Raw genomic sequence first — 14,301 nt, forward strand, 5'->3', positions numbered from 1 at the left:
TAGTCTGTTATTAGTCTGTTATTAGTCTGTTATTAGTCTGTTATTAGTCTGTTATTAGTCTGTGTATGAGTGAAATGGAGCAGAATGTGTGTGTACTCTATTTGCAGCCTTTTTATCAATCTCCGTGGAGCCAAACATTCTTTTGGATAAACTCCCCCTGTTCCCTCTCCTCTCCCCGTCCTCGCTCGTACCCTCACTCTCTCCCTCCCTCTCTATCCCCTTACTCACTCCCTCCCTCCCTTTCCCTCACTCTCTCTTTCTCCCTCTGTCAGTCATTGAGTCATGATGGCGGAGCGGACGGTGCCTCATGCATATCCCATGAGTACTCAGTGTGAATTGAACTCTCCCAGACGGATCTACGACCAGAACTTTGGAGAAGGTAGGAACCTCTCCCTCCCTCTGTCGCTCTCTGTCTGTCTTTGCCTCTCTGTGTGTTTTTAAATCAGAGGTGTATTTAGTTTGTGATCTAGCGAGAGCTACGCTATAAAACTATCACTGGATCACTGGCTGTAGCTAACATGCTGTATCTCAGTACAAGTAATGAGTGGTGTTTGAGTGTGTGTCACTAGTCACTATAAATCCAAAACAAACAGAGATGAATGTCCAATATTGTTTTCCCCTGAACTAGGGAGCCCCGCCCCTCAGAAGGACTGTGTGTATAAATAGAACTTCCAGCTAAACAGGGTTCCATAACAACCCAGCCTGGAACACACACGCAGGCTGTAAAGCCTGCATAGAGACTGGGTATGGAAAAAAATGTCTGATTCAAATAGAGATAGGGGGTTGGTGGTAGAGGAGAGTGATTACATTGTAATCATTTAGCAGACACTCTTATCCAGAGAGATTTACAGGAGCGATTAGGGTAAAAAGCCTAACTCAAGGGGACATTGGCCGATTTTTCACCTAGTCAACTCAGGGGTTCAAACCAGCAACCTGTTGGTTACTGACCCAATAATCTCAACCGCTAGGTTAAATGCCGCTGTGTGAGGAGGAGGGGCTAGAGGAGAGAGAGGAGGAGGGGCTAGAAGAGAGAGAGGAGTAGGGGCTAGAGGAGAGAGAGGAGGAGGGGCTAGAGGAGAGAGAGGAGGAGGGGCTAGAGGAGAGAGAGGAGGAGGGGCTAGAGGAGAGAGAGGAGGAGGGGCTAGAGGAAAAAAGGAGGAGTGGCTAGAGGAGAAAAGGAGGAGGGGCTAGAGGAAAGAGAGGAGGAGGAGGGGCTAGAGGAGAAAAGGAGGGGCAAGAGGAGAGAGAGGAGGAGGGGCTAGAGGAGAGAGAGGCGGAGGAGGGGCTAGAGGAGAAAAGGAGGGGCTAGAGGAGAGAGAGGAGGAGGGGCTAGAGGAGAGAGAGAAGGAGGGACTAGAGGAGAAAAGGAGGAGTGGCTAGAGGAGAGCGAGGAGGAGGGGGGGAGAGGAGGAGAAGAGGAGTGGCTAGAGGAGAGCGAGGAGGAGGGGCTAGAGGAGAGAGAGGAGGAGGGGCTAGAGGAGAAAAGGAGGAGGGGCTAGAGGAGAAAAGGAGGAGTGGCTAGAGGAGAGAGAGGAGGAGGGGCTAGATGAGAGAGAGGAGGAGGGGCTAGAGGAGAGAGAGGAGGAGGGGCTAGAGGAGAGAGAGGAGGAGGGGCTAGAGGAGAAAAGGAGGAGTGGCTAGAGGAGAGCGAGGAGGAGGGGCTAGAGGAGAAAAGGAGGAGTGGCTAGAGGAGAGCGAGGAGGAGGGGCTAGAGGAGAAAAGGAGGAGTGGCTAGAGGAGAGCGAGGAGGAGGGGCTAGAGGAGAGAGAGGAGGAGGGGCTAGAGGAGAGCGAGGAGGAGGGGCTAGAGGAGAAAAGGAGGAGTGGCTAGAGGAGAGAGAGGAGGAGGGGCTAGAGGAGAAAAGGAGGGGCTAGAGGAGAGAGAGGAGGAGGGGCTAGAGGAGAGCGAGGAGGAGGGGCTAGAGGAGAAAAGGAGGAGTGGCTAGAGGAGAGCGAGGATGAGGGGCTAGAGGAGAGCGAGGAGGAGGGGCTAGAGGAGAAAAGGAGGAGGGAATAGAGGAGAGAGAGGAGGAGGGGCTAGAGGAGAGAGAGGAGGAGGGGCTAGAGGAGAGAGAGGAGGAGGGGCTAGAGGAGAGAGAGGAGGAGGGGCTAGAGGAGAGAGAGGAGGAGGGGAATAGAGGAGAGGCAGGAAAAGGACAGGTGAGTTTCTCCTAAGCCTTGTAGCTAAAGTGGTATTTTTTCAGACCCACACACCATCCTAGAACAGCTGCACTGGGTTTTATAGTAAGTACTGTAAACCCCCCCCCCCCCCCCAGCCCTGAGAGAACTATCAAACTAGTGTAAACCTCTTCCCCCCAACCCTGAGAGAACTATCAAACTAGTGTAAACCTCTTCCCCCCAGCCCTGAGAGAACTATCCATCTATTATAAACCTCTTCCCCCTCCAGCCCTGAGAGAACTATCAAACTACTGTAAACCTCTTCCCCCCAACCCTGAGAGAACTATCAAACTAGTGTAAACCTCTTCCCCCCAGCCCTGAGAGAACTATCAAACTACTGTAAACCTCTTCCCCCCAGCCCTGAGAGAACTATCCATCTACTGTAAACCTCTTCCCCCCCAACTCTGAGAGAACTATCAAACTACTGTAAACCTCTTCCCCCCAACCCTGAGAGAACTATCCATCTACTGTAAACCTCTTCCCCCCCAACCCTGAGAGAACTATCCATCTACTGTAAACCTCTTCCCCCCAGCCCTGAGAGAACTATCAAACTAATGTAAACCTCTTCCCCCCAGCCCTGAGAGAACTATCAATCTACTGTAAACCTCTTCCCCCCAACCCTGAGAGAACTATCAAACTACTGTAAACCTCTTCCCCCCAACCCTGAGAGAACTATCAATCTACTGTAAACCTCTTCCCCCCAGCCCCGAGAGAACTATCAATCTACTGTAAACCTCTTCCCTCCAACCCTGAGAGAACTATCCAACTACTATAAACCTCTTCCCCCCAACCCTGAGAGAACTATCAATCTACTGTAAACCTCTTCCCCCCAGCCCTGAGAGAACTATCAATCTACTGTAAACCTCTTCCCTCCAACCCTGAGAGAACTATCCAACTACTATAAACCTCTTCCCCCCAACCCTGAGAGAACTATCCAACAACAGTAAACCCTGACTCCTCCCCAGCTATATTATTCTATTATCTGACTCCTCCCCAGCTATATTATTCTATTATCTGACTCCTCCCCAGCTATATTATTCTATTATCTGACTCCTCCCCAGCTATATTATTCTATTATCTGACTCCTCCCCTGCTATATTATTCTATTATCTGACTCCTCCCCAGCAACATGATTCTGTTATCTGACTCCTCCCCTGCTATATGATTCTCTCCTGACTCCTCCCCCAGCTATATGATTCTATTATCTGACTACTACCCAACAATATGATTCTATAATCTGACTACTACCCAACAATATGATTCTATAATCTGACTACTACCCAGCAATATGATTCTATAATCTGACTACTACCCAACAATATGATTCTATAATCTGACTACTACCCAGTAATATGATTCTATAATCTGACTACTACCCAGCAATATGATTCTATAATCTGACTACTACCCAGTAATATGATTATATTATCTGACTACTACCCAACAATATGATTCTATAATCTGACTACTACCCAACAATATGATTCTATAATCTGACTACTACCCAGCAATATGATTCTATAATCTGACTACTACCCAGCAATATGATTCTATAATCTGACTACTACCCAACAATATGATTCTATAATCTGACTACTACCCAGCAATATGATTCTATAATCTGACTACTACCCAGCAATATGATTCTATAATCTGACTACTACCCAGCAATATGATTCTATAATCTGACTACTACCCAGCAATATGATTCTATAATCCGACTACTACCCAGTAATATGATTCTATAATCTGACTACTACCCAGCAATATGATTCTATAATCTGACTACTACCCAACAATATGATTCTATAATCTGACTACTACCCAGCAATATGATTCTATAATCTGACTACTACCCAACAATATGATTCTATAATCTGACTACTACCCAACAATATGATTCTATAATCTGACTACTACCCAGCAATATGATTCTATAATCTGACTACTACCCAGTAATATGATTCTATAATCTGACTACTACCCAGCAATATGATTCTATAATCTGACTACTACCCAACAATATGATTCTATTATCTGACTACTACCCAACAATATGATTCTATTATCTGACTACTACCCAACAATATGATTCTATAATCTGACTACTACCCAACAATATGATTCTATAATCTGACTACTACCCAACAATATGATTCTATAATCTGACTACTACCCAGCAATATGATTATATTATCTGACTACTACCCAACAATATGATTCTATAATCTGACTACTACCCAACAATATGATTCTATAATCTGACTACTACCCAACAATATGATTCTATAATCTGACTACTACCCAACAATATGATTCTATTATCTGACTACTACCCAGCAATATGATTATATTATCTGACTACTACCCAACAATATGATTCTATAATCTGACTACTACCCAGCAATATGATTATATTATCTGACTACTACCCAACAATATGATTCTATAATCTGACTACTACCCAGCAATATGATTATATTATCTGACTACTACCCAACAATATGCTTCTATAATCTGACTACTACCCAGCAATATGATTCTATAATCTGAGTAATCTCCCAGCTGTATGATTCTGATATCTGACTCCTCCCCCAGCTGTATGATTCTGATATCTGACTCCTCCCCCAGCTGTATGATTCTGATATCTGACTCCTCCCCCAGCTGTATGATTCTGATATCTGACTCCTCCACCAGCTGTATGATTCTTATATCTGACTCCTCCCCCAGCTGTATGATTCTGATATCTGACTCCTTCCCCAGCTGAATGATTCTGATATCTGACTCCTCCCCCAGCTGTATGATTCTGATATCTGACTCCTCCCCCAGCTGTATGATTCTGATATCTGACTCCTCCCCTGCTATATGATTCTCTCCTGACTCCTCCCCCAGCTGTATGATTCTGATATCTGACTCCTCCCCCAGCTGTATGATTCTGATATCTGACTCCTCCCCCAGCTGTATGATTCTGATATCTGACTCCTCCCCCAGCTGTATGATTCTGATATCTGACTCCTCCCCCAGCTGTATGATTCTGATATCTGACTCCTCTCCCAGCTGTATGATTCTGATATCTGACTCCTCCCCCAGCTCTTACCCCCCAGGACCTCCTGACCCCCACCCTGTACCATGGTTACTATGTCCGTCCACGAATCACCAAGCAGCTAGGGCGAGGCTTCTCTGATATAGAGGCGGAGCCAGGGAAGTGGACCGTCCGATTGGACGTGTGTCAGTTCACTCCTGATGAAGTCACCGTCCGCACTGTCGACAACCTACTGGAGGTAAAAACTTCTAAACCCTGGCCTCTAGCGAAATGGGTGATGGACATCCACAAATTAATACATACCATATGAAACGTAACATATCATACTACATGGAGCGTCTCTGACTTACTTACAGAATGATACGAAATGCTCTGAGACCAGGTTGCTTTGAATGCCACTGTGGTCAACTTATTGCCCCCGCCCCGTGAAGGGGTTGCATCAGAGCGAGACTTCAAAATGGTCCTCAATGGCGATGCCCACGATAAAAATACCTCTATCATGCTCTATTCCCCTGACCCCTGACCTGTTACCCCTGATCTCAAACCCCTAAGCAAACCTTCTGGAGTTAAAGACCTGTCTCTCTCCCTCTTCCTTGGTTCGTTGTGTTGTGTGTGTGTGTGTGTGTGTGTGTGTGTGTGTGTGTGTGTGTGTGTGTGTGTGTGTGTGTGTGTGTGTGTGTGTGTGTGTGTGTGTGTGTGTGGTGTGTGTGTGTGTGTGTGTGTGTGTGTGTGGTGGTGTGTGTGTGTGTGTGTGTGTGTGTGTGTGTGTGTGTGTGTGTGTGTGTGTGTGTGTGTGTGTGTGTGTGTGTGTGTGTGTGTGTGTGTGTGTGTGTGTGTGTGTCAGGTCAGTGGGAACCACTCCCAGAGACAGGATGTCCACGGGTTCATCAGTCGGTCGTTTACGAGGACCTACATACTTCCTGTGGGTGTCGACCCTCTACTGCTCTTCGTCGACCTATCACACGACGGCATCCTCTCTGTCTCCGCTCCCCGGACAACCCCCGACCCGCCTTCCACACACACGCATATCATACACACACACACCGACAAGACAACCAAGTGACGACACACAGACACAACCAAAATACGACCTAGTGTCCTCTGTCATGGATCAACCCCAATACCCTCTAGGATCAACCCCAATACCCTCTAGTGTACTCTGTCATGGATCAACCGCAATACCTCTAGGATCAACCCCAATACCCCCTAGTGTCCTCTGTCATGGATCAACCCCAATACCTCTAGGATCAACCCCAATACCCCCTAGTGTCCTCTGTCATGGATCAACCGCAATACCTCTAGGATCAACCCCAATACCCCCTAGTGTCCTCTGTCATGGATCAACCCTAATACCCCCTAGTGTCCTCTGTCATGGATCAACCCCAATACCCCCTAGTCTCCTCTGTCATGGATCAACCCCAATACCCCCTAGTGTCCTCTGTCATGGATCAACCCCAATACCCCCTAGTCTCCTCTGTCATGGATCAACCCCAATACCCCCTAGTGTCCTCTGTCATGGATCAACCCCAATACCTCCTAGTGTCCTCTGTCATGGATCAACCCCAATACCCTCTAGTGTCCTCTGTCATGGATCAACCCCAATACCCCCTAGTGTCCTCTGTCATGGATCAACCCCAATACCCTCTAGTGTCCTCTGTCATGGATCAACCACAAAACCCCCTAGTGTCCTCTGTCATGGATCAACCCCAATACCCTCTAGTGTCCTCTGTCATGGATCAACCCCAATACCCCCTAGTGTCCTCTGTCATGGATCAACCCCAATACCCCTAGTGTCCTCTGTCATGGATCAACCCCAATACCCCTAGTGTCCTCTGTCATGGATCAACCCCAATACCCTCTAGTGTCCTCTGTCATGGATCAACCCCAATACCCTTTAGGATCAACCCCAATACCCTCTAGTGTCCTCTGTCATGGATCAACCCCAATACTTCTAGGATCAACCCCAATACCCTCTAGTGTCCTCTGTCATGGATCAACCCCAATACCCTCTAGTGTCCTCTGTCATGGATCAACCCCAATACCCTCTAGTGTCCAATGTCATGGATCAACCCCAATACGCTTTAGTGTCCTCTGTCATGGATCAACCCCAATACCCCCTAGTGTCCTCTGTCATGGATCAACCCCAATACCCTCTAGTGTCTTCTGTCATGGATCAACCCCAATACCCTCTAGTGTCCTCTGTCATGGATCAACCCCAATACCCCCTAGTGTCCTCTGTCATGGATCAACCCCAATACCCTCTAGGATCAACCCCAATACCCCCTAGTGTCCTCTGTCATGAATCAACCCCAATACTTCTAGGATCAACCCCAATACCCTCTAGTGTCCTCTGTCATGGATCAACCCCAATACCCCCTAGTGTCCTCTGTCATGGATCAACCCCAATACCCTCTAGTGTCCTCTGTCATGGATCAACCCCAATACCCCCTAGTGTCCTCTGTCATGGATCAACCCCAATACCCCTAGTGTCCTCTGTCATGGATCAACCCCAATACCCCCTAGTGTCCTCTGTCATGGATCAACCCCAATACCCTCTAGGATCAACCCCAATACCCTCTAGTGTCCTCTGTCATGGATCAACCCCAATACCCCCTAGTGTCCTCTGTCATGGATCAACCCCAATACCCCCTAGTATCCTCTGTCATGGATCAACGCCAATACTTCTAGGATCAACCCCAATACCCTCTAGGATCAACCCCAATAACCCCTAGTGTCCTCTGTCATGGATCAACCCCAATACCCCTAGTGTCCTCTGTCATGGATCAACCACAATACCCCCTAGTGTCCTCTGTCATGGATCAACCCCAATACCCCTAGTGTCCTCTGTCATGGATCAACCCCAATACCCCCTAGTGTCCTCTGTCATGGATCAACCCCAATACCCCTAGTGTCCTCTGTCATGGATCAACCCCAATACCCTCTAGTGTCCTCTGTCATGGATCAACCCCAATACCCCCTAGTGTCCTCTGTCATGGATCAACCCTAATACCCCCTAGTGTCCTCTGTCATGGATCAACCCCAATACCCCTAGTGTCCTCTGTCATGGATCAACCCCAATACCCCCTAGTATCCTCTGTCATGGATCAACCCCAATACCCCTAGTGTCCTCTGTCATGGATCAACCCCAATACCCCTAGTGTCCTCTGTCAGACCTTGGGAGACAGTACAAGGAACGTAGACCGTGGGGGAAAGCAGAAGGAACAGAGACCGTGGGGGATAGGATACTGTGGCGGATAGTAGAAGGAATGTAGACCGTGGGAGATAGAGCAAGGACCGTAGACCGTGGGGGATAGCAGACTGTGGGGGATAGCAGACTGTGGGGGATAGCAGACTGTGGGGGATAGCAGACTGTGGGGGATAGCAGACTGTGGGGGATAGCAGACTGTGGGGGATAGCAGACTGTGGGGGATAGCAGACCGTGGGGGATAGCAGACCGTGGGGGATAGCAGACTGTGGGGGATAGCAGACTGTGGGGGATAGCAGACTGTGGGGGATAGCAGACCGTGGGGGATAGCAGACTGTGGGGGATAGCAGACTGTGGGGGAGAGCAGACTATGGGGGATAGCAGACTGTGGGGGATAGTAGACTGTGGGGGATAGCAGACTGTGGGGGATAACAGACTGTGGGGGATAGCAGACTGTGGGGGATAGCAGACTGTGGGGGATAGCAGACTGTGGGGGATAGCAGACTGTGGGGGATAACAGACTGTGGGGGATAGCAGACTGTGGGGGATAGCAGACTGTGGGGGATAACAGACTGTGGGGGATACCAATACCCCCTAGTGTCCTCTGTCATGGATCAACCCCAATACCCTCTAGGATCAACCCCAATACCCCCTAGTGTCCTCTGTCATGAATCAACCCCAATACTTCTAGGATCAACCCCAATACCCTCTAGTGTCCTCTGTCATGGATCAACCCCAATACCCCCTAGTGTCCTCTGTCATGGATCAACCCCAATACCCCCTAGTGTCCTCTGTCATGGATCAACCCCAATACCCCTAGTGTCCTCTGTCATGGATCAACCCCAATACCCCCTAGTGTCCTCTGTCATGGATCAACCCCAATACCCTCTAGGATCAACCCCAATACCCTCTAGTGTCCTCTGTCATGGATCAACCCCAATACCCCCTAGTGTCCTCTGTCATGGATCAACCCCAATACCCCCTAGTATCCTCTGTCATGGATCAACCCCAATACTTCTAGGATCAACCCCAATACCCTCTAGGATCAACCCCAATAACCCCTAGTGTCCTCTGTCATGGATCAACCCCAATACCCCTAGTGTCCTCTGTCATGGATCAACCCCAATACCCCCTAGTGTCCTCTGTCATGGATCAACCCCAATACCCCCTAGTGTCCTCTGTCATGGATCAACCCCAATACCCCCTAGTGTCCTCTGTCATGGATCAACCCCAATACCCCTAGTGTCCTCTGTCATGGATCAACCCCAATACCCTCTAGTGTCCTCTGTCATGGATCAACCCCAATACCCCTAGTGTCCTCTGTCATGGATCAACCCCAATACCCTCTAGTGTCCTCTGTCATGGATCAACCCCAATACCCCCTAGTGTCCTCTGTCATGGATCAACCCTAATACCCCCTAGTGTCCTCTGTCATGGATCAACCCCAATACCCCTAGTGTCCTCTGTCATGGATCAACCCCAATACCCCCTAGTATCCTCTGTCATGGATCAACCCCAATACCCCTAGTGTCCTCTGTCATGGATCAACCCCAATACTCCTAATGTCCTCTGTCAGACCTTGGGAGACAGTACAAGGAACGTAGACCGTGGGGGAAAGCAGAAGGAACAGAGACCGTGGGGGATAGGATACTGTGGCGGATAGTAGAAGGAATGTAGACCGTGGGAGATAGAGCAAGGACCGTAGACCGTGGGGGATAGCAGACTGTGGGGGATAGCAGACTGTGGGGGATAGCAGACTGTGGGGGATAGCAGACTGTGGGGGATAGCAGACTGTGGGGGATAGCAGACTGTGGGGGATAGCAGACCGTGGGGGATAGCAGACCGTGGGGGAGAGCAGACTGTGGGGGATAGCAGACTGTGGGGGATAGCAGACTGTGGGGGATAGCAGACCGTGGGGGATAGCAGACTGTGGGGGATAGCAGACTGTGGGGGATAGCAGACTATGGGGGATAGCAGACTGTGGGGGATAGTAGACTGTGGGGGATAGCAGACTGTGGGGGATAACAGACTGTGGGGGATAGCAGACTGTGGGGGATAGCAGACTGTGGGGGATAGCAGACTGTGGGGGATAGCAGACTGTGGGGGATAACAGACTGTGGGGGATAGCAGACTGTGGGGGATAGCAGACTGTGGGGGATAACAGACTGTGGGGGATAGCAGACTGTGGGGGATAGCAGACTGTGGGGGATAGCAGACCGTGGGGGATAGCAGACCGTGGGGGACAGCAGACTGTGGGGGATAGCAGACTGTGGGGGATAGCAGACTGTGGGGGATAGCAGACCGTGGGGGATAGCAGACTGTGGGGGATAGCAGACTGTGGGGGATAGCAGACTGTGGGGGATAGCAGACTGTTGGGGATAGCAGACTGTGGGTGATAGGAGACTGTGGGGGAAAGCAGACTGTGGGGGATAGCAGACTGTGGGGGATAGCAGACTGTGGGGGATAGCAGACTGTGGGGGATAGCAGACTGTGGGGGATAGCAGACTGTGGGGGATAAGACGCCATCATTGGTGCCCAATCAGCGATGCTGATCTAACACGGCGGATATTCATCAAATCCGTCATGATTAATGTGTTCTATCAGGCCCACAATGTGGTTTCTACAATCCCATTGATGTGTTCTATCAGGCCCAGTTGGATATATTTGTCTGTTTTCGCTGCATAATATTTAGAAGTTGTCTTTTTCGGGATTATCATTTTTTGGTGCTCAATGCTAACTCCCGTCGGGATAAACTGGTAGCAAGGCATAGAGAAATCAGTGGTGGTAGTGAAAGTCGTTATTAACTGTAGTGCATTTGATTGGTGACGAACATGTACTGTATAGGGGATGGCATCTTTACAAGCATTATACTCCAATATCTACCACAACATAGTGTGGAATATAGTAACAATAGCCTAAATGTAGGTTCATTCAGATGGCCGGTAATGAAGAGATTATGGATCAACCGTTTCCATGGTTTCTGTGGAACTCTTACATAATCTACTAGATCGGACATTTCTAAAGATTTATATTGTTGCTTAGTGATGATCTAGTTTACAATAAAATATACCTATTGTTTCTGTAATAAACAACAGTGTTGTTTCTTAATCTAGAATAATGATCTCCCTAGATCATAAATAAATGAATAAATGAGGATTGAGTTCTCGAATTGAATGGTTTATTAACCGGAACTCACACATGCTACTGTTTGGTCTTAGCCTACGCCAGATTATTCCCTATTCAAACACTGTGTTAGGATGTGAAGGAGGCAGAACAATGCAAACATGGCAATATATCAAACCTGTAGTGCCAGACCCCTCCCCAGACCCCTCCCCAGCCACCTCCCCAGCCTCCTCCCAAGCCCCCTCCCCAGCCACCTCCCCAGCCACCTCCCCAGCCACCTCCCCAGCCACCTCCCCAGCCACCTCCCCAGCCCCCTCCCCAGCCACCTCCCCAGCCTCCTCCCAAGCCCCCTCCCCAGCCACCTCCCCAGCCTCCTCCCAAGCCCCCTCCCCAGCCACCTCCTCAGCCAACTCCCCAGCCACCCGACGTTCCACCAACCCAAGGATACCAGGCACCGAAACATTTCCTTCCTTTGATTGACAGACAGAGCATCAGAACACAGGCACATAACTGTCCAAGCCGGTCGCTAGTCGATACAATTGTTTTTGTTGTGTGATCTTTTTAGATTGGTTCTGTGAATAATAAAAGTCAAGTTTTAAGACTAAGGGGGTATCTGTGATTTCTGTAGTCTGGCTCTCTGCAGCGAGGCTGTGTGTGTGTCTGTGTGTATTTAAATAACTGAGAAAGAAATATGTCATTAATTTTGACGTTTTTGCCAAGGGTAATTCTACTCAGATGTTTGGTGTTTCTCAAAGAAAAAAATGTACATGAAAACAAGTAATCTATCGTTGAATGACAACAAAGACTTTATTGAAGAATCCCTACTGTTGACCAATCACAGACGAAGGGGCGTAGACTTTATTGAAGAATCCCTACTGTTGACCAATCACAGACGAAGGGGCGTAGACTTTATTGAAGAATCCCTACTGTTGACCAATCACAGACGAAGGGGCGTAGACTTTGGCTCCTAATTTGGACTTGCCTCTAGAAAAAAAAAAACTCACCAAGTCCAAAACGAACAAAAACGTCACAAAATGTCATCATAAGATATGCACAAAATCTTTCTAATTGTTTCGGCTGTATACGTGAAAATGAACACGCCAAAATGAAATGCAAAGCACACTGGGTATTATTATTGGCCTTGTTTTGGGGTCGAGCTCATTAGAATATTACACAGCATGCTTTGCAATTGTTAATGTTTACGTATACTGTACATTTAGTTAACTTATCACACCATAGTGCCATCAGACTTCTGATACCAATGCAGAGTGAAAGGGGGACCCAAAATTGTAAACCACTTTTAGAAAATGGTATGGAAAAGTATTTTGTATTTTGAAAATATAAATTACAGCTAAAATACCTACTAAATCCAGTATTCAACAGTGTGAATACACCTCATTCAGGGGTTTTCTTTATTTTTACTATTTTCTTAATTGTAGAATAATAGTGAATACATCAAAACTATGAAATAACACATATGGAATCATGTAGTAACCAAAAAAGTGTATATTTCATATTTGAGATTCTTCCAATAGCCACCCTTTGCCTTGACAGCTTTGCACACTCTTGGCATTCTCGCAACCAGCTCCATGGGGTAGTCACCGGGAATGCATTTCAATGAACGGGTGTGCCTCCTTAAAAGTGAATTTGTGGAGTTTCTTTCCTTCTTAATGCGTTTCAGCCAATCAGTTGTGTTGTGACAAGGTAGAGTTGGTATACAGAAGATAGCCCTATTTGGTAAAAGTCCATATTATGGCAAGAACAGCTCAAATAAGCAAAGAGAAATGACAGTCCATCATTACTTTAAGATATGAAGTTCAGTCAATACGTAAAAATTCAGGAACTTTGAACTATTCTTCAAGTGCAGTCGCAAAAACCATCAAGCGCTATGATGAAACTGGCTCTCATGAGGACCGCCACAGGAATGGAAGACCCAGAGTTACCTCTGCTGCAGAAGATAAGTTCATTAGAGTTACCAGCCTCAGAAATTGCAGCCCAAATAAATGCTTCACAGAATTCGAATAACAGACACATCTCAACATCAACTGTTCAGAGGAGACTGCGTGAATCAGGCCATCATGGTCGAATTGCTGATGATGGAGTGCTGAAACAGATGACCTAACCTCCACAATCACACGACCTCAACCTGCAAAGAAACCCCTACTAAAGGACACCAATAAGAAGGGACTTACTTGGGCCAAGAAACATGAGCAATGGACATTAGACTGGTGGCAATCTGTCCTTTGGTCTGATGAGTCAAAAATAGCAGATTATTGGTTCCAACCACCTTGTCTTTGTGAGACGCAGAGTAGGAGAACGGATGAGCTCCGCATGTGTAGTTCCCACCTTGAAGCATGGAGGAGGAGGTGTGATAGTGTGGGGGTGCTTTGCTGGTGACACTGTCTGTGATTTATTTAGAATTCAAGGCACACTTAACCAGCATGGCTACCACAGCATTCTGCAGCTATATCCCATCCCATCTGATTTGGTGTTTAGTGGGACTAACATTTGTTTTTCAACAGGACAATGACCCAACACACCTCCAGGCTGTGTAAGGGCTATTTGAGACAAGAAGGAGTATGATGGGGTGCTGCATCAGATGACCTGGCATCCACCATCACCCGACCTCAACCCAATTGAGATGGTTTGGGATGAGTTGGACCCCAGAGTGAAGGAGAAGCAGCCAACAAGTGGAAGCTCAGTGGAAACTCCTTCAAGACTGTTGTAGATAATATTATAATCCGTCTTTATTA

At 47.7% G+C, this 14,301-nt stretch overlaps 1 protein-coding gene across 1 annotated transcript; it reads left to right on the forward strand.

Moving 5' to 3' along the window:
• The first annotated feature begins 220 nt into the window (after positions 1-220).
• Positions 221-8,599, forward strand: hspb2 (heat shock protein, alpha-crystallin-related, b2). The gene is made up of 3 exons (XM_071362930.1): positions 221-379; positions 5,268-5,458; positions 6,065-8,599. Exons 1-3 carry the CDS (start codon positions 283-285, stop codon positions 6,281-6,283), a joined length of 507 nt encoding a protein of 168 aa, XP_071219031.1. The 5' UTR covers positions 221-282; the 3' UTR covers positions 6,284-8,599.
• The last annotated feature ends 5,702 nt before the right edge of the window (positions 8,600-14,301 follow it).

This window comes from Salvelinus alpinus, chromosome 24, assembly GCF_045679555.1.
Source record: "Salvelinus alpinus chromosome 24, SLU_Salpinus.1, whole genome shotgun sequence".
In the NCBI taxonomy this organism is placed as follows: domain Eukaryota; kingdom Metazoa; phylum Chordata; class Actinopteri; order Salmoniformes; family Salmonidae; genus Salvelinus; species Salvelinus alpinus.